Raw genomic sequence first — 27,925 nt, forward strand, 5'->3', positions numbered from 1 at the left:
AGCATTGAGTACAATTGAGGAAGGAATGTTATGCATCCCTTGTTCCTAAATTGGGTCTGTGCTGGTCCAATCCCCCACTATTGACTGGAGCAGTTTTAGAGTCACAAAACTGGTTAATCCATGCTGGTTTTTATAATATACTGCAAAACTAAATCAGCCACCTGAGTAGTATATGGCAAACTTATGCAGCAAAATTATTAGCTCCACATATATATTCCCACGTGAATTGACTTTATCACATTGATTTAGATGAGACCTAAAGTTAATATTAAAATGAAGTTTTTATAGTATTGTAATACTGTGTATATTATGGGAGCCTAGTTAATCAGAGAGAACATCTATGCAATACTATCCTCTACTCATAAAAGCACACTGCTCATTTTTAGAAAAAATTTTGTTTGTTTAAATATTCACAGAGTCCAGAAACCAACTGACATCTCTTTGAATGCACCATCTCCTGCTACTAACACTACAACCACTCATCAAGAGACACCAAAGGTGCCATCTACTGTGGGTCAGCCAGTTTATCAGGTACAGGAAATAATATTCTATATGATCTATTTAAGAAAAATCTTTTTTTAAAATATACATCTTATACAGCTCAATTTTTACACATGATGTGCCTGTCTGATAGACTTATAGCTCTGAACCTCATGATGATACATGGTTGCATGCACACATAGATGTCATGACTGATAGCTAACCATATAACATATGGCAGAGTGAGTGGAGCCTCTTGCTCCCAGAGCATAGGCATCGGAAGCGCCGGGAAAGTGGTGGGTTTCGGAGCCAGAGCCCAAACGTCTAAACAGCCTTTTTTAGCTCCATAACGCGAGACCGAGTCTGTAGACCTGGGGTCTGAGATTTGCTGTCATGGGTTTTTAAATGCAGCATAGCCATACCCTATGACTATGAGGCAGTGAGCAAAAGGAGCAGCTGCACCATCTCAGCCAGTAGAGGGAATCCATGCACACTCTACCAGGTCAGACATTCCATGTAGTAAAGGGCAGTTGCATATGTAGGTCAGTTCATTAGCGTCTTCACATTACAGACTGATTTGTTCACATTCAGTAGTGACAGACATAGCATGTAATGTAGCCTCTTTTTTCCTGATGGGACTCATTGCAATTAATTTTAATTCAGTGCACCTGCTATGATTTGTGTTAAAGTGGTTTCTATAATTATTTTATATTTTAATATTCCTGTTTAGAGTTTTCTAATTTATCTTAGCTTATAATTCTTCTCCTTTGTGAAGGAAGGCAGAATATTTGCCTTTAAGAGTAAACTATTTCCCTCTGTAAAGGAAACCGCTAGCCATAAGCAGATATGACTGAATTCTTGATGAGCAACTTCCTTAAAATGTTATGTTGAAGCCTATTTGCCTACTCTTTGCCAAGAGTGTAAATGAGCTATTTATTTGCCTGGACTTTACTGTACATATAGTTAGTGGTGTATTGTATTGTACCTATATAATATTTAGGAAAGGTATGAAATACATTGGCAAAAATTATTTGTACAACAAATTTTTACTATATTTTATGGCTTGATGGGCTAACAAAATAGTGCACCAAATTCAGCTCTCACTTATATTAGGGTATAGTTGAATTAACTCCTTTAAAGCAGAGTTACTGTGGATGTACACTACTGTAACTGAGAGCTGAATGTCTTCCAGGAAGTTAAATGAAAAAAATAATGGCAATTACACAATGGAATTGTGGTAGCAATAGCACAAATTAAAGATATCCATTTAACTGGATATCTTAGGTCCATTAGGAAGGAGTAAAATGGATAATAGCAAAGGTGTTAGACACAGTAGGTACAAGCCCTCCTTTGTTAAATTCTCTACACCTTAATTATCTTTTCCATTTTCTTATGTGAAATCATATAGATGAGGCATGCTTTCAAGAGACAAAGTGCTGTCTATCAGTTCTGATTGACAAGGGAACTGGCATTTCATTCTGTGACACTATACCAGTACAGAGACGAGGATGTTTCTAAGGATATTCAAACTAGTTTTCACTCACCCATCTTTTCTTGGAAAATAATCTCTTACCATTCCCCCCCCCCCCCATGGATTCTCAGGACTTAATTGCTCATCAGCTTTTTTCTCCTACAGACTTTGAGGGCCACATTTTCAGAAGTGGCCTTTCATTTTGTACTTTTATACTTGCATTAAACAAAAATTGAGTAGTTAGGTGTGCAAATGTCCAGTTTGCAAACAAAATGCAGAAATTGTGCTCCCATGGTTGCATATACAATTTACTTCAGCAAAATTAGAGGCCATCTGAAAATGTGCTATCAAAATAAGATTAGCTTGTGATTTCTGTAAGTCATTTTCACCTAAGAGGCTCAGTTTAGTTAACCAAAGGCTCTCCATCATAGTTATTAGCACATCTCACTTACAAAAACTGAAAGGTTTATACATCTGCATAAGAAGTCTGTATATAGTAGCAAGTTACTGTGAAACAAATAGCCATCTTGGGCCAGATTTGGGCACTCAAAGATGCAGGTAGTTTCCAGGTGGGATTTACAAAAGCCCACCTAATGCCTACTTGTATCTTTAAGCACTTGAATACCTTTAAAAATCTGGCCCCTTATGTACAAAAAGCCTCTCTGTGATGCTTTCCAGGGATACCCAGGGTGGTGAGGCCCCTCACTACCACCTGCCCTTAGCATGAGGATGTCTTGTCAGCTCCCTGATTCTTGCTCTCCTTGTTAGCAATAGGCACACATTAACCCTCAAGGCCTCCAAGCCTCCCTCAGGCCTGCTTAGCCCACAATCCACTGAATACTCCCTGAACTTATAGATTCTCTACTCTCAAAGGAAGAGTACACATCAGCTTACTAGCTGTGACTCAGGATCACCACTCTGCTTAACACATAGTATTTAGATATATTTATAGTGAAAACAAGATTACATTTATTATCAAAGAACAAAGATTCAAATTATAGTAAGTAAAAATATTGGAAACAAATGGATACATATAAAACAAAATCATAACATGCTTTCTAGAGCCTAAACTTAACTCATAAGACATTCCTTAGTCTCATATAGTATGACTTACCCCAAATCCTTTTCCCAGTGTTTTCAACCAGGATGGCTGAGATCTTCCTTTCATAAGATCAAGCACATTGGCATTTTCTCTGCCCAGACTGAAGGATGCCCAGTGTACCTCTATACCCCTAGTTACACCCCTAAAAGTTCATTATCTTTACTTGTAAACAGGATAACCCCGCTGTTGTTTTTTCCTCCAGCATTCGCAATCTATTCATTAGCATTTGAATTAATATGCAAGTAGACTTCCATTGTAAAATACACAATACACAATGGTCAGCCAGGGAGATAAATATCTCCCATCTCCTGCCTGGAGAAGTCTGACTCATTGCATGCTAGCTCTGTGTGACCTGCCTTTACCTACAAGACCTTAAGGACATAATGTTCAGTATATGTACATAACTCATTACACATTATCTGCAGATACATTTCACAATAATTATGACGACGAATGTGACACATGCTTTCAGTAGAGACCTTACATGACCCTTTTTGGTGAACCCAAGGGATACCTCTAACCCTATGTTCCCCTGTGCCCTCTCTGCCAGTGGCCATCAAGTGGTCCTTGGGTCACACTCCTCACTCTTAAATTCTGATGAACTAAAAATCTTGAGGGAGTTCTGATTGTACTACCCTGGGGATCCTGCTATATTGATCAGCCCTCTATCAGACATTTTCAAGATATCAGTCAACACAGATTTTAGATGTCTATATAAAAATGAGGTCTGCTGAACCATGGTAAATTTCTCCATTTCCTGGAATTAAGCTGGTAACTTCAAACCTGATGCTAAATCACTGAACTAATGGGAATTTGCTGTTGACTTCAACTAGAACAGAATTGATCCTTTGAGTGAACCCAGTTTTGACAGCATTGCATGGGGCATGCAAGCAAGTCCATCAGTTGTCTAAACAGAAAAAGTCATCAGTTTCAGTTTTGTTGGCTTGTAAGAAACTGCTTTTGAAATTTGAAAGCCTCCTCTCTCCAGTGAAACTGAAAATTTAATTATATTGATTTTGGGCTATTTCTGCTCCCCCAGAAAGGAATTGTATAACAAGCTCTGGTCAGCAAGTTATGCAATGTAAATTAGAAAAACTCTGACAGCAGCATGATATTTTCATTTTGATTCCACTCACCCATCTGAGTAAGGTCAGTGGGGAGGTATTTCACCTCTGTAAATCTGTTTGCTTTGGCAGATGAAGGTCACATGTATGATTTAAATTTCTAAGAATTAACACCCCCTAAGTATTTTATAAATCGGAATGCTCATTTAAAAAGAGCCTACCTCTCAGGCAGCCTACATGGATTTGCCTTGCTGAAGTACCCATGGCAGATACAATGCCTGTAATGAAAAATTCAGTCCCCCTTTCTAGTTAGTAAAACAACTCTTTTTAAAAAGTTTAATGGTATACAGGCAACAGCATATCCAGGAAGATTACTATCATTATCAGTCTTCTACAGAGCAACTTCTGTTCTCCAGTTTAAATATCCTGGTCTGGATCCTCAACCCCATTGTTTCTCATACCACATTCTAGGTAATGCCATGAAAGAACTCATGACTGTAAAACTAAACAGGCTTTTTATTATGAAAATTATTTACAGAAATGCAACTGTAGCTATCATTTTAGTCATGTGCACACAAACTGGCTTCCTTGTACCTAGGGTTGCCAAATTTCTATTTGCAGAAAACCTAATGCCCTTGCCACATCCCCTGCCATGCCCCTTCTCTGAGGCCCTGCGCCCCAGTCACTCCATCGTCCCTCCCTCCATCAGTCGCTCTCCCCAACCCTCGCTCATTTTCACATGACTGGGGTAGGGGGTTGGGGTGCGAGAGCTCCAACTGGGGATGCGGGCTCTGGGGTGGGGCCGGCGATGAGGAGTTTGGAGTGCAGGAGGGGGCTCAGGGCTGGGGGTTGGGGCCAAAGTTTGGAGTCTGGGAGGGGGCTCCAGGCTGGGGCAGGATATTGGGATGTGGGAGGGGGTACAGGCTCTAGGCAGGGGGTGTGGGCTCCAAAGTGGGGCCAGAAATGAGGGGGTTAGGGTGCGGGAGGGGACTCCGGGCTGGGGCCGAGGGGTTCAGATTGCAGGAGGAGTCTCAGGGCTGGAGCAGGGGGTTGGGGCATGGGAAGGTGTTTGGGGTGTGGGCTCTGGGCAGTGCTTACCTCAGGTGGCTCCCGGGAAGCTGCCGGCATGTCCGGCTCCTAGGCAGAGGCATGGCCAGGCGGCTCTGCAGTCTGCGCACTGCCCCTGAGTGGAAGCCGGCACTGGGGGAAAAGGGGGAAGCAGAGCTCCCCTTGCTGCCCCTAAGCCTAGGAAACAGAGGGAGATGCCAGATGCTTTCTGGGAGCCACGCGGAGCTAGGCAGGCACCCTGCCTGGCTCCACTGAGGGTGGCCAAATGAACTTTTAATGGCCTGGTCAGCAGTGGAGCTGCCATGGTCCCTTTTCAACAGGCCTTCTGGTCAAAAAACAGATGCCTGACAACCCTACTCGTACATCCTCCAAACTCTTCCCTCCTGCAACTTGTGCTCTTCCTTGCAAGTTCTATGCAGTTTGCTACCCCCACTAAATCTACTTTGTGACATTCCAGTAACACAAAACACACTTAACATAAAACACAGCAACATAAAGCTGGTTACAATTCAGCCTGCTAAGGATTCCCCTTTTCATGCTGATTTAAAGCCTGTGTAGCCACCTCCCTTTGTAGAACAATTTTATTAAGGAAAACCAAATGTGTTTTGCATTTCTTCGGTACACAATACCTGAATGTTTTTTCAATTTATAGTTTATTAACAAGAAATTCAGGCAAACACTTCTCCAATTTCTTTTGTTCTTTGTTCCATTTTTACTTAGTAAAGAACCTCTGTATTTATTTGATTAGAAATCATGGGGGCTTCTTGCCTATCATACAGCCATTTTATAAGGTGGGCTGTAGTTGTAACTACAGTGAGCAATGATTTATCTACATTTATTTAATTTTGCTTCTGCTAAGTGATACAAGTAAATGGGTTGTTCAATAAGTAAAACTAAAGTCTTCAAATTTAGTAAAAGTGCTTAACAAATTTAGAAAGAAAACTCCTGGTGGAATCAGGGCCGGATTAAGGTTATGAGGGGCATAAGGCTAATGGGAGTGAAGGGCCTAAGTATGAATTACATATTGCAAAAAAAATTATGAAGTCATCAAACATTTATCTACATACATATTTACATATTATTTATGTAAAATTAACAAGTTTATTCTACTCTCACTACATTCAATTCTTCAAACAGATACTTCTGAGTAAGAGGTAGGATGAGGGATGCTACACTGTCCTTCTCTTAGGCCTCCTTCCTCCTAGGTAGTTGAGTGCTCATCTGTATGAGGATGCACACTGCAACATTCCCCATCCTGCTCACCTCTTTCAACCTTGTGCTTCTACCCTCAGCTTTCCACATGGCACAGTGCAAAGCCAAGCCCTGCAGGTGTTTCTCCCAAGCTCTGGACTATACCACATCCCTATCTCACTCTGACTGCAGTCTCGGAGGCAGCCAGCTTTTATTATGTACAAGAAAACCACGCAGGTGTAAAATCCACTGAAGTAGAGGAAGTAGTAGTGGGAAAATTACATTAGGTGGCATTGTATTTTAGGCTGTCTTGCTCTGAAAGTGCCTCCCAGTGTTGCACTGACTGAGGACAATGAATTACTGTTTTGACATTGAACCCAAATATTATTTGTGGGATGATACCCAGTTTGTGTAGTTAATCTCCAGTGATTCACCCCGTCAGGCCATTCTGTCACCAACCTCTTCCACAATTAGAATCATAGAACAGAATCATAGGACTGGAAGGGACCTTGAGAGGTCATCTAGTCTGGTCCCCTGCAATCATGGCAGGACTAAGTATTATCTATTCTAGAATGTGTGATCAGCAGCTCTGACATGAGGTTTTTTAAGCATGAGTTCTGTGTGCACCAGCCCTTACTGTTTGCATTTGTTTGTTTTAAACTTTCTGAAAGAAAAAGGTAACAGCTAGAAGGGACATAGATCTTTAGATGGTTGCCCAGTCATAATATTTAGCACTTCTGTGCTATGTTAGCTCTTCAAAATCACTGTAAAAACATTAAACAAACTTAATCTAAAGGCTTTCAGATTTTGAATGACTAGGAGTTGACAAAACAGAGCTATTCCTTGTTGTGTTCTCTGCCCCCCTGAACAAAAGACTTCACTGAAAATTAGCATCTTAAAAGGACTATTAAGGATCTTTCAAAAGAACAGTCCAACCAAGGCTGCTGTAGTGACACCCTTGTTACATCAGGTCTGGTGTTTGTTTAAGACTGGTGTTCCTGTTTCATTTGCCTGTGTAAATCAAGCAGACCTTGCTTATTTTTTCCTTAAACTGCTCAGAGTTTAGGGGAGGAAAGTGAATGAGATTCTGCTTATACCAGATGTGAAAAAGCAGAAGGCACCAAAATCTATTCTTGTGCAAAAATCGGTTCTCCCTGAAGTCAATAAGGCTACACAGGAGTAACTGTCAGCAGGAATTGGCCTGTGTTCTCATTCCCTCCTCAAATCACAGTCCATGCTTATCCAACATTTTCCACTTGGGAAAGAAGTTAGTTTGAGTTGGGGCAGAAAAATGAGGACTAACTTCAGCTTTATTTAACTTTAAGTTTTTGGAATAAAACTCGAAAAAAATCAAATGTGAGGTACTTTTATGAAGGATTGAACTGCTAGAGTACCGGTAAATGGACAGAACCTGCCTTTAGCCTATTCAGCCAGTCTTTCTATCATAGCCTGCTAACAAGTGGATTTAAAATCCTTGAGGGAGAGGGAAGGGAGAAACCTTCAACACTGTGTTGAGCTTCCTCCAGTACTTTTGCAACCCCTTAAAAGTACAAAGATGCGTTGTGGAACTAAGCTGAGCATAAGGAAAGAACTTGGTTGCCTGTGTATCCCAGTACAGAAAAATACATCAAAGAAAAAAAATGGATTTTTTTTTTATTTTTAGTACAGTTCAATACCGTATTGAACACAGTGCATCATAAATCTGAAGCCCCTCAATGGAAGGTACTGTAAAAGTTAAAGTACTGGTATCCAGAATGGGATGTTTTGTTTTGTTTTTCCTACAGATGTGTGGGAATTCGTTCCTTATACATGGGCGGGGCAATAGTTCTGGTTGGAGCTGGATAGAGTGGGTGCAGGTTCTGTGCAAGCTTCTCACCCTACCGCTCTGGTACTGCCTCTTCTCCCCGCCGGCCCCTTGCCCTGCTCCCCCCTCCCCAGGCACTCACCAGTTGTCCAGAAACGGGATCCAGCACACATAGAAGATGACGGAGATGGGCACTAGGACCCAGGAGGCAGCATCCTGGAAATGCCTGCAGCCCTCAGTGGAGGAGGGGGACAGAGGGAGCCTCTTCTCTCCCTGACAGCTAAACAGAGCTCCGGAGAAATTGGGGGTGGGAGGAGCAGAGGGGGGAACAATGCCTGCTTAAACTACACCCACGCCTGGCATCAGTTCCCGTGGCAAGTGGATTTTTAGTGTCCGGTCACCAGTGTTAACCGAATACCCATCAGTGTGTTCCTGCAGTGCAGTGATGGCTGCTGGCTGAGCTACTTCCTAGCCACAGCCCACCGGGGGTGCTTTGCCTTTCCCGCTGGCAGGGGAGTGCTCCAGCGGGCTACATGAGCAAGGTTGCTCTCCCCCTCCTCCCTCACCCAGCCCCCTGACCTCCAGAGCCAGCTTTAGGAAGTGCGGGGCCCGATTCAAATACCCGGCGGCGGTCCGGGTCTTTGGCGGTGGGTCCTTCACTCGCTCTGGGTCTTCCGCGGCACCGAAGGACCCGCCGCTGAAATGTCGCCAAAGACCTGGAGCGAGTGAAGGACCCGCCGCCGAAGACCGGGACCGCCTCAGGGTGAGTAAAAATTAAAAAGACACCTAAAATAGGCGCTCTTCTTTAGGGCGCGGGCCCTCTTAGGCGTGGGCGCGGGGCCCTCTTAGGTGCGGGGCCCGATTCGGGGGAATCAGGGGAATCGTCCTAAAGCCGGCACTGCTGACCACGCCCCCTGCCTGACCAGTAGGGCCTAAAAAATAGGAGGGCCTAAGACTATAGCCTTATTAGCCTAATGGTTAATCTGGCTCTGGGTGGAATATATTTTCACATCTGCAATTCCAAGTTTGGATTGGAGAGTTAAGGGGTCCCCCATGGAAATCAATGGCAAAACTCCCATTGACTGAAATGGGGATAGGATTTCTCCTAAGATTTTCTTGTGGAGAGCCTGTCTTTCACATTATAAAGCTCCCTATCCAATTTGGAGATTAACTCATTCGACATACTTTTAAAAATGAACAGCCAGTAGTTTTAGAAGAAAACTTTTGTACATTATGGCTTAAAGCTCTGCATGTTACTATGCTTAACTGTGGTATAATCAAATCTGCCATATCAATTCATTGTCTATTTTATTTATTTTATTTTAAATTTAGAAGTGCACACTGCTAAGATATAGTTGTCCAGTTACTGAGAGACAAATCTCATAATGGACTGTCTCAGCCAGTCAGAGGAACTACTCTTTAGGCCTAGTCTTTTTTCTAAAATGTTTTCCACGATTAGTAACACCTAGTCAGTTCCACCAGCTGTAACAATGGTGGGAGCACTAGCTCAGGACTCTGCCAGCTACCAGCATTTTTACCACTGTCAAGAAGACTTGCTACGACCAGGGTTAGACAGCACAGTGTGCCTAAGAGCTCGGCATATCTCTAGAGTTTTACCTATACTAGCACTCCCACTGCTGTTACTACTGGTACTGCAGATATATTTTACACATGTTTTTTAAATGCTAGAATAGATACAGGGTTGGAGGTCACAGGGCAGGGTGTGGGGAATAAGTCTTTTTCAAGGGACACAGAGGAGCAACATGAGTAGATAGTGACAAGATTGGGGTTATGTGAGGTAGGGCTATGAGAGTGTCCAGTCAGATGCTGAGGCAGCTATTTGTTGTGGGTAAATGGCCGAAGTTCTGAAAACTGTAGCCAATCAGAGCAGAGTGATGTACAGTAGCCTGTCAAGCAAGGACTGATATAACTGCAAGGACATTTCAGTGCAGCAACAACTTGAAGAGGTTCCCTGTTAATTTGGGAATAACTATCTTGAACTAGGGAACAGTTATAAGCTTGTGAACAGAAAACACTTTCAAGGTAAAACATTTAAATAGACTGGTAATGAGCGTTCTGACTTTACAGTAGATTCCATTTGAAGTGTGAGGGATATCATATGTTTCTCCTGTGTACTGCATAATACCCATTGTATATCTAAACTTCACCATTGCATATCTCTTAACCTCCAGAGTCAAAGCCCCACTAATTATTTGCAAGGATTGGATGGAAGACCCTTAATAGCTGCTCCTGTGTTTACAAAGGTAATTTGTTTTGATTACACATTTCAAAATGAAACAACTCAACTGATTTTTTATGCATACATAACTTAAAACTTTGTTTCCTACTGTTGCTATATAGCAAAAAGGAAATCTACAGCATTCTTGTCTATCAGATTTTTTTTTAAAACATGTTGCGAAGTCATAAGACTCAGTTTTACTTCCAGAATCATTAAACAATATATTGATCTTTTTTATATTTTAGATGCTACAGGATATTTCAGCTTCTGAGGGTCAGCTGGTTGTCTTTGAGTGCAGGGTGAAAGGAGCTCCTTCTCCAAAGGTTGAATGGTACAGAGAAGGGACATTAATACAAGATTCTCCGGATTTTAGAATATTACAAAAAAGTATGTTTCCTGCATTGAAATGCTTTGTCTGCTATATTATAGACATTTAAACAAATGCTGACATATTTGCTCTTGGAATGTTTGGTTACAATGCATAGAGCTATATTAAACTATGGTTTATGCTGACAGACATCAGCAGTAGTGTTGCATTGGCTCAAGATACACACAAGTCCCACTTCTCTGGGATCCCTCAAGGACCCAGTGTTGCCTCAAAGGGTGGTGCTTCACGGGAGGGTGTAGTGAAGGGGATGTAGTCATTCAGAGCATCTCCTCAGTAGGTGCTATTTGCAATTTAAAATTGGTGTCCTGTGGCAGAATGCCTGTCATGAACAGCAATGCAAAGACTGTATGCTCTTCCAGGGGGTGAAGCTTGCTCTCCTTTACATCAGTGGAAGATAATCAACTTCATTATGTGATAAGTAGAGTCCTTGCTAGTGGGCCCCAATTCTGAAGTTCTGATTTAGAATTTAGTTGTAAGAATTCACCTTGTTTTATTGTGGGGTTTACTGACGAAGGGCTGGGAAAGGATTCCAGTCTACCCAGTCCTACATATTCAGATTGATTTCCTGAATAATGGACAGAGTAGACACAGCTCCTTGGAGACATCACTGTAACACTCTATACATAGGCGCTGACTTCGTGGGTGCTCTGGGGCTGGAGCATTCACGAAAAAAAATACTGAGTGCTCAGCACACACCAGCGGACCCTGCCGATCAACTCCTCCCCTTTCCCCCAGAGCACCTCCCACCCATCGCTGATCAGCGGAGGGCAGGAGACACTGGGGAGGAGCGGAGTCAGGAAGAGGCAGAGCGAGGACAGGACGCGTTTTGGGGAGGGGGCAGAATGGAGAGGGATGAGGTGGGGCAGGGGTGGAGTGGGGCAGAAAGAGGCGGGATGGGGTGGGGCTTTGGGGGAAGGGGTAGAGTGGGGGCAGGGCCTGCGGCGGAGCAGGGGTCGAGCACTCCCAGGGAAATCAGAAAGTCAGTGCCTATGATTCTATATGCTGATTTCACCTAAATATAAAGGGCCAGATTATGGCTTTCCCCATATGACTGCACTTTAGAGTGGGGCCACGAGCAATCACAATTTCAATTTGTTTGTTTTTTGTTTTTGTTTCTCTTGAGTTTGTGACCAAATATCCCTTTGTCTTCCTTACCTTACATAGTTTCTTTGAGTTCTATGTTACTGCTATCTTTTGCTTCCATCTCCCTCTACTCCTTTGCCTGTTTCCTGGTTGTCTGTCTTTCTCTATTTGTCTCCTACTCCATTTCTGTACAGTCCCATCAACTGAGAAGTGTTTAATCTTTAATGTTAACCCCTAGTATATTGGTGTTTATGGACTGCTAGCTACCTATTTGCTTGATTAGCTTGATTCACACACAAACTGCACACATTTGTGGTAAATAATCAGTAAAATTTCAGGTCTATGTATACATATGGACTTACAAACACCTATTTTCAAAATGTGGATAATCTCTTTCTGCTGTTTCCAAAGAGTTAATTGGAACATTACTCTCTGTTGACCAGCCCAGAGCAGGAGGATGCATTTTATGGATTTGCTATTCTCTTTACTCTAAAAATTCAGTTTTTTTGTTGGCACATGAACAGAAATTTATATTGAAAGGTATGTTACAGTAAATGGAGAACTGAGACATCGCTTCATAGTGGGTCATAGTGAGAAAAATGAAGCATATTCATAAAATTAATGATATATTCAATCCAGTAATTCTTTTGCTATTGTTTTTCCTCTTTAGAACCTCGATCTATGACTGAGCCAGGTAAATATAATCTAATGTTTAATTTCTTTAGGATTATATAAACATGAGGATTTAATAAGATAAAATAAAAGAATTCTAACAGTGAAAACAAATAAGGTTGGTGGTAATTTTTACTCCTGGCTGCAGATTTTTTCTTGGTGCAAATTTCTGTATTTGAATGCAAAAAGTAAATTTCACATAGACTTTTCTTTTATCCATTGTACTCAAATATTATTTACTGTACAGTGTTCCATAAAGGTGAAAGTATAGAAGCTCTGAAAAAGAGAAAACCCACTAAAGCGAAGTAACTTCTTTCATTTTAGAAGAAAACAATAAGGCCTCCACTCTGTTCTGATCTGACCCAACCTGGAACCCAAGTATTCTTGCTCACAGGCTAAATATGAATGGGATAGTCTGTATTATGGTCCCCTATTTTCTTGGGGTCAAATGTACATCAGATGATGTAGGAATAGACTATTTTTATCCAGTTTGCCAGTCAGGGAGCATTGACTCAGATGTTTAGCCATGTCAGCTATTCCCTCTTACCACCCCTGCACTCAACAAATGAAATCTGAGAGTGCCACATCAGACATTCAACCCCTGACATCACAAAATCCTATCAGTGGCTAGTTTTGCCAGTGTCAGGGACCAGGGCTGAGCATGGGCTACTCTTCACAGTGTAATTTAGAAATACAAAAATAGATGTACAAAAACCCAGAAGATTTGGAATTTGTGATTGCTTCCCCATAAGGAAGTCTCTGCTCTAATGATAGTTTAATTATTAAAGAATAAAGGTGTACATTTGAAAAACAGAAAATTCCCTGCACCTGAGAAAGTAGCCGTAAATTACTGAATCACTATTTTTAACTGTCATTTTTATAAATAAGAAATTTAACATTTTTTTGCCCTCAGCCCCTTGCAGAGAGGTTTTTTGTTTTGTTTTAAAGTCTCAAACAAATCGCTGTGGATTCCTACATTTTCTCCTGCTCCACAATAGCTTTCACTTCAGCTCAGGAATGACTAGATGGAACTTCCACCAGAATCCGCCAATGCCATCATTTATCAGCTAGTGGTATTGCTGCTTAATGTGAAGCAGATGTTAGCAGGTAATCAGCTGGGTGCAGTTGCCACTGACTCATAATCCACTGCTCATTCAAAAAGAATCTGGAATTCCATATAAGCAGTGGTTGGCAAATTTTAGCATAAGCTAGGTACTATACTACTACAAACTAGCATTATAATAAATAATTATTCTGTTACCCTCATTGGCAAGTAATTTCTGTACGGCTATTGGTTTCTCCCAATAAGTATGAAGGGTTAACAAATCAAAATGTGCCGTGGTCACCCTCCCCTCCTCTCCAAGATACTGATAGATCACCCATTCTTCCTGCGAAAGTTCTTACAAAGCAACAGTAAAACTTTCACTGGTCCTTGAAGAAAACTGTGTCAGCGCAGACTTCTATAATCTTGAAATGCTATCCAACCTTGCTGCTTGACTAAATACAAACAATCCCACCATGATGAGCATTTATCAGCTTGCAGCAGCTGCCAAGACATGTCAGACACTGGTCAGCTAGGAACAGCATAGTCACAGATTGATTTTCAAACCAAATTACCAAATTTGTATTCACACTTTGTTGCCCACAATGAGTCTCCATGGTACAGAAAGAGTGACTTTCTGATGTGGGACTGTGGGCACAGTTCACTCCATGTGCAAAATTGTGCCTGTAAATTTGAAAGTCAGGCCCTAAGTATAGTTTTTTCACCTCAGGGGATGATCGTACCTAAACTGTTTCCAGCTAACTGCACCCATTTTTCCACCTATCTTGGGGCCTTAAAAGCCTTTCTGATTGCAGTTTGGAAAGATTTGGCCCATTGTATTTGCTTAAATTCAATTTTAAGCTCCTTAGTGAAGGGGAGCTTGTGTTCTGACCTTGTATATAGTCAAAAGGGGCACCTGACAGTGGCTGGTCAAAAACACTGACCGGACAAAGAAAGTGTGGTTAGGCGATGCATTGCGGGGTGGGGGAGAGGGACATACAGGGTCGAGGGCCCACCCAGCAGCTGGCCCGGGCAGGGAGTGGAATGGGATGGACCAGAGCCTCTTCTGGCCACTAGGACGCTGCCCGCTACCTAGGAGAGAGCCTGGCAGGGAAGGGGCAGCAGTGGCAGGCTGCCCCCCGTCCAGGCTCAGCTTTCAGGGACAGTGACTGAACGAGCCAGAGCCCTCCCTCCCCCCTGGCATGCTTGGCTCCTGTCTAGGGTTGCCAACTTTCTAGTGGCACAAAACCGAACACCCCTTCCTATGACCATGACCCTGTCCATGCCCTGTCCCTTCTTCAAGGCCCCGCCCCCGCTTGCCCCATACCCTCTCCCTCCGTCACTGCTCTCCCCACCCTCACTCACTTTCACTGGGCTGGGGCAGGGGGTTGGGGTGTGGGAGGGGGGGTGAGGGTTCTGACTGGGGGTGCGGGCTCTGAGGTGGGGCTGGGGATGAGGGCTTTGTGGTGCAATAGAGGGCTCTGGGCTGGGGCAGGGGGTTGGGGTCAGGGGGGAGTATGGGTTGTGGGTGCAGGCTCCAGGTGAGGCCAGAAATGAGGTGTTCAGGGTGCTGGAGAAGGTCCAGGATGGGGCAGGGCATTGAAGTACAGGAGCTGGGAGGTGAGGACTCTGGCTGGGGGTGCAGCCTCTGGGGTGGGGCCGGGGATGAGGGGTTGGGATACAGGAGGGGGCTCCGGTCTGGGGCCAAAGTATTCAGAGTGTGGGAGGAGGTGCGGGCTCTGGCTGAGGATATGGGCTCTGGTGTGAGGCCGGGGATGAGGGGGTTAGGGTGAAGGAGTGGGCTCCGGGCTGGGGCAGGGGTGTGGAGGGTGAGGGCTCTGGTTAGGGGTGTGGGCTCTGGGGTGGGGCCGGGGATGCAGGGTGTGGGCTCTTGGAGGGAGTTTGGGTGTGGGAGGGGATGCCAGGCTGGGGCAGGGGGTTGGGGTACAGGATCCCGGCGGTGCTTCCTGCCGGCTCCCAGGAAGCGTCCGCCAGGTCCCTGCAGCCCCTAGTCACATGGGTGGCCAGGGATGTTCCGCACGCAGCCCTCACGCCCACAGGTGCCACTCCTGCAGCTCCCATTGGTCGCGGTTCCCAGCCAATGGGAGCTGCGGAGCTGGCACTGGGGGTGGGGGCAGCGTGTGGAGCCTCTCTGGCAGCCCATGCACCTAGGGGCTGAAGGGACCTGGCAACTGCTTCTTGGAGCTGCATGGAGCTAGGGCAGGCAGGGAGCCTGCCTTAGTCCCAGGCCCTTGCTGCACTGCCGACCAGACTTTTAATGGCCCAGTCGGCAGTGCCGACCAGAGCCACCAGGGTCCCTTTTAGACCGGGTGTTCCAGTTGAAAAGCAGATATCTGGCAACCCTATTCGTGTCCCCGGAAGCCGAGCCCAGGCAGGGAGCAGGCTGCCACCACCGCCTGTCCCCAACCAGGCTCTCTCAAAGGCAGCTGGCTATGCTGCACAGAGCAGCGACTGGGAACAACTCAGTCCCACTCCCCACTCGGGCCTGGCTGCCAGGGAGGCTGGCCGAACATGCCGGGGAGAGCCAGCGCCAGGGAGGACAGAGCACCTCCCCCACGGGTAACGTGGAATGGGGAGGGGTGTGGGGAGAGCATGAGGGCCCCGGGCTGGGGGTGGGGTGGGGCGGGGGAGGTTCTGGTACTCCTGCTGGAGTGTCTGGGTTTTAAATATTACAAAATTGGCAACCGTAGTAAGGACATTTTAGAAAACGTTCCCAATGTTGCTAACACCTGTTCAGCTTCACTTGTGCAAGCAATGTTAGAGCCCTATTATAGATGAACACCAATTGCTGCAGACCTGCCAATGACAGCTGGTAGCCAACTTATGCTAGGGCTGCCAACATTGTTAACAGTGGTGAAGCTGAATCAGTCTTAGCAATAGTGGGAAATTTTTAGAAAACGTCCTAATGTAGGCAAGGCCTTTATGTGTTTGATTAGCATGAGTTCACTTACAGTGGGCGATAAAACACTAATATTTCTGCTGATGAATTTCAGAGGAGATTTGCACTTTGGTAATTGCTGAGGTGTTTTCAGAAGACTCTGGGAGTTTCACATGTACTGCAAGCAATAAATATGGCACTGTCTCTAGCATCGCTTGTCTAATTGTTAAAGGTAAGAGAGAATTTTTAGTAACTTTCTTGCAAGTACATATAATTGGATCAGGCTGTGATATTGTATAGAGCAGATTGCTGTGTCTTTTCAGAACTTCTCCAGTTAGAGTACTTCTGTCCATCCTTGTAGGACATGAAGGGACAAATCCTGCGCCAGTCTTTTCTCAAGCTAAACTCTCACTGACCTCAGGATTTGATCAATAATCTTTTTTGTAATCTCTCTTGATTCTCTCCAGTGTATCAGTTCTCTTACTATAGACTAAAGCCCAAAACGAACACGTTGGCCCAGCTCCTCAATTGCCACTCACCTGCTTTGAGCTTCTGAGATACAAAGCAGCTGGTTGAGTAACGCATCAATAAATGGAAAAAAGACCCAGCACAGCATTAGTTTGCATTTCACTCATGTTTGGAAGGTTTTCTTTGCAACCATAAAAGCTAGAGAATTTTTCTGACTGATTCTGAAGATGCTTGTGAACTCATTGGGGAACAGAGGTGTGGGTCACCTCTAGATCTTTCCAATTGTAGAAAGATTCTTTCTTTTTTTTTTTTTTTTTTATAATATTCTCTGTTAAGTTTAAGAAATAGGTATGTGTATGAATATAGCCAAACAATTCATTCCAAAGCTAGGTAAGGCATTAACCTGAGCTTTCCTAACTGCAACAGTTATGATTTTACTGTAATCTAATTCACCAAATTTAAGTAACAGCATAAGTTTAATATTTGCCATTTCAGGGCCTGAGGACCATAGCAATACTGCTGCCCTTCATACAATGAGCTCAATCAACTTAATTGCTGCTGAACAACATCCTACCCGACTCATCCCTTCACTTCCAGTGGTGGATCAGCCCCCAAAACCTAAATTAGAAGGGGTCCTTGTGAACCATAATGAACCCAGGTCAAGTTCTAAGATAGGCCTCCGGGTGCACTTTAAACTGCCCGAAGATGATAAAGGAAGTGAAACATCATCAGAAGATGGAGGAGTATCTGCAAACCAGGTTAGACCACACTACTTCCAGGAGAGGATTAATGGACAGACAATGAAAATACCAGAGCCAACTTCACCTACAAAAGAGCCCCCTCCAGTACTGGCCAAACCAAAACTGTAAGTAAAAGGGATTTTAAGTCTTAATATTAGAAATCACATACCATTAAATTACCTCTGATTTCATGTGTATTTCATGAGGAAATGAAAGTGCATTACAACATTTTTTTAAAATTAAAAAATATTTTCCCATTTCTTTTTGTGTCGTGAATTCTATGATATTCTGTGTGTGTTGTTGCAAGTAAGAGATTAATCATACTGCCTGGATCCAGGCAAAATGCAAGCAAACTTTGCAAATTTCTCACTTAGCTCTGCTTATGTAATCTTATCTGGAGTGGCTACATAAAATTTTGTATTTCATATAGACTGGTAGGTGTAGTATTTCTTGAATATGCAACTGAAGATTCATGAGACCTTCCCTTATAACTTTATAACCCAGAAAATGAATCTCATCCTGAGACAAATAAAATATTTAGAGGTTTAAGATGGTGTGATACCAGACAAGTGCAGGATTAGAACACTGTGGTCTGAGGGGAGATTTTAAGGACCAGTGTAATATTGTTCAAGGGCAACTTTTGGAATCCCAACCACGATTTACACTCAAACTGCGTCCTCTTTTATCTGAACGCCCTTTTGCAGTTAATTAAAGAAATAAACTTCTATCTTTTTGCTAATGGAACTTATAGAATTCCTTGCCTCAAATCCAATTTAGCAAGCAGTGTAGAGCCCTTTATAGAAAAGAAATAAACAAGGAAACCTACATAGCATCTTTCATTTAAAGATCTAAAAGTACTTTACAAAATTAACAATACTTTGAGGCAAGTGTGTAGTATCATATCACTTTTACAGATGAGAAAACAGAGATTAAGTGACTTGCCAACAGCTTGTTTGGCACATTTGAAAGGAAAAATCAAATGCACAACTACAAAATGTGGAATAATAAGCTAGATGGTAGTACTGCAGAAAAGGATTTGGGAGTTATAATGGATCACAAATTGAATATGAGTCAACAGTGTGATGCTGTTGTGAAAAAGGAAATTGTCATTCTGGGATGTATTAACAGGAGTGTTATATGGAGGCCAAGGGAGGTAGCTGTTCTACTCTATTTGGCACTGCTGAGGCCTCAACTGGAGTAATGTGTCCAGTTTTGGGTACCACATGTTAAGAAAGATGTGAACAAACTGGAGAGAGTCCAAAAGAGAGCAACAATAATGATAAGAGATGTAGAAAACCTGACGTGATGAACGGTTGAAAGAATTGGGCATATTTAGTCTATAGAAAAAAGGGCTGAGGAGGGACACGGTAAGGCTTCACAACATTATTAATGTTGCCCAGCACTTGAATGACTACGGGGTCCTGTGGAAAAAATAATATGTGATCATGTAATGAAAGGCTGTATCATAATGCAGATGCCCAAGGAGGCCAAATTAAATGTGCACAGGCAACCTTAATTCTGGCATTTCGTAACTTTTGAGTGCTTGACTTTGAAACCTTAATAATGTTCTTTTAACATAATTTTTGTGGGTACTAAATTATGTAAAGAACAACAGTTACATTTAAATAAATCTGAAGATCCACTAAATTCATGGGGTTTGGATTTGGAGTTCCAGTTTGGGGCAGTTTATACTTTTAAACTTTCAGAAAGATACATTTTCATGTGAAACATATAAATCCTGTAAAGAAAATGTAAGTGAATTCATAGACAGATGAAAGCACCATAAGGTTTGAAGATTCTATATAGAATGGTGAAGACTAAAGTGCAATATAAAATGAACATTAAAAAATAAGCAATAGCAGCTTTTCTATCTTTCTTTGTTAGATATTAAAGGAAAATTGAGCAATTTATTATATGATGACTCTTCACTTCTCATATTTGTCATTTATGTTGTTTTTCACTAAGGGGAAAGGCAGCCTATTATCCATATGCTATATTTCCACATGCATAATAACAAAATATATCACATAATGCGGGGAATAATTTGCTTTGACTGCAAAGTGAACAAAGACCTCCGCTATAAATAACATCTAGGAAATAAAAATTGCATGAAAGGCAGCTACTCCCTGAATGATGTACTCCAGCCCTGCACTGAATGTCAACACTAGCCAAATTAAGGCTGATTACATTTACTCTTGAAGTGTAGTTATTATAGAGTTTTGTTTACTATACTGTTGGCTTCAGCACTTAGTTTAAACTCCTAATAGATGTTAAAAAGGCAGGCTTGATATTGGATTGTAAAAGTTCATTTTAATTGTTCTCTCAGTTACACCAATGCAAGCTCACAGACTTCAGTGGAGACGAACTACTAACTACTAACCATAACAGCAGAATCTGACTCCCTTAAAATAGAGGAAATTAAGTCTCCAGATCAGAGTTTTATTTTCCTGCAAATAGTTCTCTTCACCTGTTAAAGTTTAAAAAACCAAAACTGTTCCAATCAGATAGTATGTATTATGGCACTGGGAAGAAAGGGGACAGGCTTTTAGCAGGGGAAAGGAGTGGTTTATTTGAACAATATTTCCTTTCCACCCGATATTGTTCTTTTTGCTTGATGCCACAGAACATGGCATGTAACTGGAGCTGGGAGAAGGAAAGAAGCTCTCCCTAGTTTTTGTTATTAGCATCACCTTTCCTTTTGAGCCTGTGGTCTGACCAGCTGCACATGGAAATTTATACTCTAAGAATTACAGTGGCAGCGCAGACAACCTGTTTAACAGTTTGGTGTGGCACATGACAGATTTCACCCATCCTTGTTTTGTATACAGAGATCCCACCCAGTTACAACAGCTCCACAACCAGGTCTTACTTGAACAGCAGCATCTACAGCAGCCATCTCCCCCATCTCCAAGAGAACTGCCATTCAACACAGGTATATTGAACTCCGCTACTTCATTCAACCAGCAGTCTACATCAACTATATACAAGCAGGCCAAAGTCTCTCCTTCACAGACATTCAGCTATACCCGACCGAAACAGTTCCTTGTGTCCCAGAACACCACACCACCTATCAACTCCCCTTCCAGCTCCCCAGTGCCTACATTCAGCAGCGTGCCTCAAGGAACCCAAAGAACAATGAACAAGGAAAATTTCGTAGGATCTCCTCCACCAATCCAGACAAGGTCTCCGGGAGGGTTTACAAGCCAAAGTGAGCAGCCTCTAGCAAGTCCCAAAGAATCAGTGTTGCCTCCACTATTGCTTTCTATATCTAGCCTGAACCAATTTCAGCCCCACAGCGTACTTCCTACTCCTGTCTCTCCAATCAGCCGGATTCAGAACCCAGTAGCCTTTCTCAGTTCTGTTCTTCCTTCACTTCCTTCTGTACCACCAACCAATGCTATGGGTCTGCCTAGAAGCGCACCAGCTGCGTAAGTAGCACAAACTTACAAGCTGAAGTTGGTACAGGAAGTTACTTTGAAACCATGGTTAATTTCTGTTTTGTGCTCACATAGATGTTTTGTTGAAATAATGTCAATCATGAAATAGAAATATAAAGATATTGGTGGGTTCTTATCCGTTAGCAGCATGCCCACTTCTTGGAAAGGAGGATTTGATTCATTCAACCCTTATGCCCAATTAAGGAAGCTTTGAGGCAGGCCCATCTGGAAGGATGGTAGCTACAACATGATACCTGGAGGACAGGGTGTACTCAGGATGACAAGATGGTAGGGTTAAAATGGATGGAGGCAGGAGATATTGAGGACTCTCAGGACTTCGTCAGGTGACCCAATGGTAGGCATATAGAATAGGTATATCTAAAAATAATTTACCAAGGGATGCTGTTTTGTTTGCAATTGTTAAATATTTAAAAGCTCTGATGAATTAATAGTTTCCAAATAAATGATAATTTAATTATTAGAATAAGCGGTAGAGAGAGGTTTCTGTGACAGACTAGTGTGCTTTATGTAACCAAACAAGTAAGATGTTATACCCAAAAGATTAATGTTTTAAGTGTCTCGTTTTTTTGTTAGAGAAACAAGATGGGTGAGGTAATATCTTTTATTGGACCAACTTCTATTGGTGAGAGAGACAAGCTTTTGAGCTTACACAGAGCTCCTCTTCAGGTCTGGGAAATGTACTCAAAGTGGAACAGATTGTTTAGCATAAGTAGATGACACATATTTCAAGGGACTGTTCAAGGTGAAGTGGCCAGTTAATACCCCTGCAGTCATGGGGGGAAAGGGGAAAAAAGCTAGGCATGGGGGCGGGGGGGTTAGTGGGTTATATAGTGTTTTACATAAATCTAGTGCCTCTATTCAGTCCAGGATTTTTAATGTCTAGTAAAGTTATGAATTTAAGCTCCCAGACTCGTTTTTTGAAGGTGTTGTGCAGGTGTCCTTTGAGGATGAAGACTGATAGGTCAAATATGGAGTGATCACTTTGTGAAAAGTGTTCACCCACAGGTGATATGGTGATTTTTGTCTTTTATTATTTTCCTGTGTGAGTTCATTTGAGAACATAGGGATTGTCTGGTTTCACCCACATAATTGTTATTGGGGCATTTAGTGCACTGGATGAGGTACACCCCAGGGTGTGATTGGCATGTGTAGGACCCATGGATCTTGAAGGGTATGTGGTTGGGGATACTGGTCATTGTAGCAGTGAAGATACATATAGAGTTTTTGCATCTGTTGTTCTGGCAGGGTCTGGTGCTACTTTGAGTTGGTGTGTCCTGGTCTGTAGGAAGCTTGTTTCTGATGATGAGCTGGGAGAGGCTGGGGAGGTGTTTAAAGGCCAGAAGATGGTGTTCTGTCATTGTTTTCTTGACAGAGTTGAGATTAATAATAACAACTGCTGCCTCTCACACCAACACTGTGTTAGCATGTACTACACTAACACTTTTAAAGATCTTTTCATGAATAGACCTCCAAACTCTTTACAAAGGGGGAGTCATCATTACCTTCCTTATCTTACATATGGAGTAAGTGAGAGACAGCAAGGCAGTGACTGTCAAGAATAAACCTAGAGTCTCCTGACTCATTGTCCTGTGTGCATTCCCCATGGCCATAACTTTATGTCAAATACAGACAAATCTAGGAATTAAAAAAAATATACGTCTACTCCCAACACTCACCAGCCTTTCACAGTAAAGTTCGAAGAAGCCTCTCCTCTTGTACATTTAAGATTGCTCAGCACCAGCAGGTAATTGGTTTCTGCTGAGCTCAGCAACATTCCTACAACACATGCCTGGGCTCTTCTGCAGTCGCAGCATGGAGGGCAGACATATGAAACAGAGCTGTCATGTTCTGAGTTAGGATTTTAACCTTACCCCACCAAACAGTGAATGAGATCTCTGCAGCTTTTACAACCTCACAACAACAACAGTAGGCAAAAACCAACCAAACAAAACCCACTTGGAGCTAGTGCATACGTACTGCAGAACAATTGTTCCTTTCACATTAATCACACTTAACATTTATATAGTGCATTACAATAATTAACTAATTAATCTTCAGAATACTGAGGTATGGTAGGTAACTATTATTATCCGCATTTACTGTTCCTGGCTCACAGCCCAGAGCTAACTCCACACGTAAATAGCTCCTAAACTGTCAAGGGCCAAATGTACATCTTAATATGGGAGCAAGCATCAAAATGAGGGGCATAAAAATAATCATACAGAGGAGCTGAAAATTATTTGAGTTAAACGGATGAACATTTAGGTCTAGGTATATTTGGTCCTACCTCGGTGAAGTGGGTTGGACTAGATGACCTCTTGAGGTGCCTTCCAGCCCTACATTTCTATGATTTACCAGAACTTTAGCTTCATTATTTTGCATTGGTGATGTTAAGAATTACTGCAGTAGGAGTGGTGAGATAACACCAGACTTGTGTGGGATGATCTAAGATAAATGTGCTTTTCATAGTGATGGACTGTTACCCCTTCTACCGATACTTCCCATTAGTCAGAACACAACTAATTAATTATATTAGTACATTGCAGATTTACTCCTCAATTGTTTTTGGGGCAGGAAGGCCATAGTGTTCCAATGTCCTATTCTCTTAGCGTAGAGACTGTTGTTTAATATTCAAACATTTATTAAAGTTTGATTTAGTTTAAAAAGAGACAGCATTTCACAAATCGAAAAGTAGAGATTTGGCCTAGAAGAACCAGGATGGGGAGGGCACAGAAAGGAATGAATAATCAGGGAAAATATGAGAAGAGAAGGGGAGGGTGAAGACACACCCACTACATGGTTGCCCTGGTAAGGTAAACACCATTAACTTTTTTGGTATGTTACATCTATGTCTCTGTGTACCTGCACCTAGATGTACACACATTTCTTGAATAGCTTGGTGTTATTCTGATGACATCATTCCAGAAAGCAAGGATCTGGAACCAAGATGTAGTATCTAATGCGTATTCTTTTCTAAATGTGTATTCTTAATTCCTACTGGCATTAACGAGAGTTAAATGCACACAGTAAGATAGTAAGTTTTTGTTCTCTGTTTAATAGATAAAGCAATCAGCTGATTTCTTTGCATATTTAGAGTTTAATGAATGACATTACAAAAGTGATTGACTACTATTTATCATTACTAGCATTTTAGTAACAGATCTGTTTTCTAGAGCATCCCATGGACTAATGAAGAAAAATCTAAAGCCCCTGCACTTAGCAACGGATGATTATATTCACAACAATAAAGTTGCAGTTGTAAGGGACCTGCAGAGAAAAATGCATTTCAAAGAGGATGTCCGTCGACATAGTAGTCAGCAGGTAAAAATATTGATCGTTATTAAAGTGCACTTCATTCACTCATCATAAGCAAGATAGATGTTGAGTCTTATGGGACACAGATGCGTGTAAGACTGTGAGGTCTCGTAGTAAGTACTACTTTGCAATAACAAACGAGTTTTTAAAAGGATATAAAGAGGTATGGATTGTAGAATTTTGTACTGTGAGAGTTCTTATTTTTGCTTGATAGTCTGTAATAGAGAATATTTTGATAGTAGTGCAGGAATATAAAACCGTATCTGGGCGTAGGCTCTTCACCTGTACTGGATTTCACTTCCTCACTTTTCATGACATTTAATTAATTACACACATCTTAATTCATCTACTGTACATATCTGATACAACTTAAGTAGAAGAACTAATTGTATGAAAGATTGCTTATTTACTTGGGTTGAAATAGTCTGAATTAATACGCTATTTTAATTCTTTTTGTTATGAACATTTTTTCAGACAGCTGAGTAATATTAATTGAGAGGTTATTTCATTATCAGCATATCATAAAAATGTTTGTGGTAGCCGTTATCTCCTTCAATAGGAACTTCAAAGCCAGTGTTAGGTGAGCTTGATTAAATAAGTTTTTAACAAAGCTCAAGAAAGTGAGTATCAGTTGAAATCAACTAGAATCAGTAAATACTTTAAAATGTGGGTGAATAAGAAATTAAGGTGGCAACAAAATGTTGGGGGAGGCTGGGGGAATTCCTTGATAATGCAGATTCAACAGCCATTTAACAATATTGGTATGGACATGGACATGAAGGACTGAGAGTGTATGAATGGCTACAGAGTAGCCATTTTATCTGTGGGAAAGTATTCTGTTCTCACCACTTATATGGGACCCCTTGTACTAAACCCGTTTACTGAGGCTTAGTCCAAAAAGGAGGGATTTTCCCAAGTTTCTCACAAACAAGAACTTTAAGCATCTCTGAAAGAGAATACACAGATATCTGAAATCTGTGGCCCTGTGGAGTCAGTTACCCACGGTTACAACTGCTGTTGTAATCTCTGGCTTTTTAATTATGCTGTTAACCTTTCCTCTAATGGATTCCCCTCCTAGAACACTTCTAGTAAAACAATTGGCATGTGGTATGTTTTGCAGATGAATCACAAGTGTTACAGTTTGTACTTGCTAGGGTAGTAAGACAAATTATTTAGATAACTACTGTGAAATACCAGTCAGTCTTTCAAGTTAACTGCATGATAACCTCTGTAGAAACAAGGGGCACTACATAGTATTAAAGTTATCTACTGATACCACAAGTTATTTATATACTATATTTATCATTAGGTATGAGGCCAAACCAAAATCCTGAATCCTGCAGCCCAAGAACTTTGAGGAAGTTCAGATTTGACCCATCTCTAATTACTATGATAACTTGCCAGACAACTTCCAATTTTGGGGAGGTTCAACAAAAGTTAATGTTAAAAAAAGGGGGGAAGTCTAGTTCCACAAAAAGCCAAAGAGGAGGCTCACAAGAGAACTATGGAGCTGGAAAAAGCCAAAGAGGTGGCCCACAAGAAAGAGATGGAGCTGAAAGAAAAAGAGATGGAGGAGAGAGAAAAAGAAAGAAAGCATGAACTGGAAGTAGCAAGGGCTAGGCAGGATGCACCAGCCAATCCTAACAACCCCTCTCCAGGTACCACTTCCCATCCCAGAAAATTCCCCACCTACAAGGCAGGCGATGATACTGAGGCCTTCTTAGAAAATTTTGAAAGGGCCTGCCTTGGATACAGCATCATTCCAGACCAGTACATGGTAGAGCTGAGGCCGCAGCTCAGTGGACCCTTAGCAGAGATGGCGGCTGCAATGCCTAAGGAACACATGAACAGTTATGAACTTTTTAAAAACAAGGCCAGAATCAGAATGGGGCTAACACCTGAGCATGCCTATCGGGGGTTCAGAGCCCTAAAGTGAAAACCCGATGTGTCATTTACCCGACATGCCTACCACATTGGGAAAAATTGGGATGCCTGGATATCAGGAGCAAATGTTAAATCTACGGAAGAGTTGCCCTTCCTAATGCAAATGGAGCAGTTTTTAGAGGGTGTTCCTGAGGAAATAGAAAGGTACATCCTAGATAGGAAGCCCAAAACTGTAACCGAGGCGGGGGAGATTGGAGCCAAATGGGTGGAGGTGGCAGAAAAGAAAAAAACAAGTAGCAGTTGGAGCGAATATCAGAAGGGGCAAGCCGAAACAAAACCTTACCACCGGGGACAACCCAAGGCCCCACCCACATCCCAAGGAAAACATACCCCTTGGATCTAAAAACAAGGAAAAATTAATCAGGTTCTTAAAAAGAAGGCTTTTAGTTAAAGAAAAAGGTAAAAATCATCCCTGTAAAATCAGTATGGAAAATAACTTTACAGGGTAATTAAACTTAAAGAGCTCAGAGGACTCCCCTCTAGTCTTAGGTTCAAAGTACAGCAAACAAAGATAAACACTTTAGTAAAAGGTACATTTACAAGTTGAGAAAACAAAGTAAAACTAAGACGCCTTGCCTGGCTATTTTCTTACAAGTTTGAAATAGGAGAGACTTGTTTAGAAAGATGTGGAGAACCTGGATTGATGTCTGGTCCCTCTCAGTCCCAAGAGCGAACACACTCCCAAACAAAGAGCACAAAGAAAAGCCTTCCCTCCCCCCGCCAGATTTGAAATTATCTTGTCCCCTTATTGGTCCTTTGGGTCAGATGCCAGCCAGGTTACCTGAGCTTCTTAACCCTTTACAGGGAAAAGGATTTTGGAGTCTCTGGCCAGGAGGGATTTTATAGTACTGTACACAGGACAGCTGTTATCCTTCCCTTTATAGTTATGACACACCACAAAATGAAGAATCCATCTCCTCCATAAGGGATTCAGTGTTTGAGCTAAATCCACTGTTTTCACCTCTGCTTCCCAAATCCCCACCCTGAGCCTGAGGTATAACATTTTTATACCTCCACAACTCGGGGAGGAGACTGCTTTGGTTGATACTAGCACCTGAAAGTTTGAGAGAAAACCTCTTGGTATTGGACTTCAAACAGGACATGAAATGAAGGATGGGGGGAAAAAAAAGAACAGTGGACATATGGATGCATTATATCTAGGTGTTTCCGGTGGGTGCGGGGTTCTGTCCCAACAAATGAAATATTGAAAAAGATTTTTTTTATCAGGTATTTCTGCATTAACTTTTTGTTTGTTTGTTTGTTTGTTTGTTTGGGGGTTTTTTTCTTTTTCTTTTTCCCTTTTTTTTTTTTTTTTTTTCCCTTTTGGAGTACCAGGAGAGTTCTTTTTTAGGAATTTTATTCAGTTTTTATCAAACTCTGATAAATCAGTACTGCATAGAAAAGGTAAGTATTTAATGAATGGATATGAGTATTGTCCTATATTGAGCTTAGCTAGTAGTTTCATTATATTTTATTTTCTCAATATTGTTTTTACTA

At 42.0% G+C, this 27,925-nt stretch overlaps 1 protein-coding gene across 8 annotated transcripts in view; it reads left to right on the plus strand.

Moving 5' to 3' along the window:
• The window catches only part of MYPN (myopalladin), a 127,172-nt gene that overhangs the window by 60,660 nt on the left and 38,587 nt on the right, over positions 1 to 27,925 (plus strand). For 6 of the 8 annotated variants that reach the window (XM_034775469.1, XM_034775471.1, XM_034775472.1 and 3 more), the window contains 8 exons: positions 417 to 531; positions 10,373 to 10,444; positions 10,665 to 10,806; positions 12,561 to 12,584; positions 16,619 to 16,735; positions 17,467 to 17,836; positions 20,540 to 21,139; positions 24,343 to 24,490. In XM_034775469.1, coding sequence (XP_034631360.1) covers positions 417 to 531; positions 10,373 to 10,444; positions 10,665 to 10,806; positions 12,561 to 12,584; positions 16,619 to 16,735; positions 17,467 to 17,836; positions 20,540 to 21,139; positions 24,343 to 24,490 — 1,588 coding nt within the window. Of the gene's footprint in view, positions 1 to 416; positions 532 to 10,372; positions 10,445 to 10,664; positions 10,807 to 12,560; positions 12,585 to 16,618; positions 16,736 to 17,466; positions 17,837 to 20,539; positions 21,140 to 21,246; positions 21,504 to 24,342; positions 24,491 to 27,925 lie in introns of those variants that run through there. The other 2 variants (XM_034775474.1, XM_034775475.1) reach the window with 2 other exon arrangements.

Source organism: Trachemys scripta, chromosome 7, assembly GCF_013100865.1.
Source record: "Trachemys scripta elegans isolate TJP31775 chromosome 7, CAS_Tse_1.0, whole genome shotgun sequence".
NCBI lineage: Eukaryota > Metazoa > Chordata > Testudines > Emydidae > Trachemys > Trachemys scripta.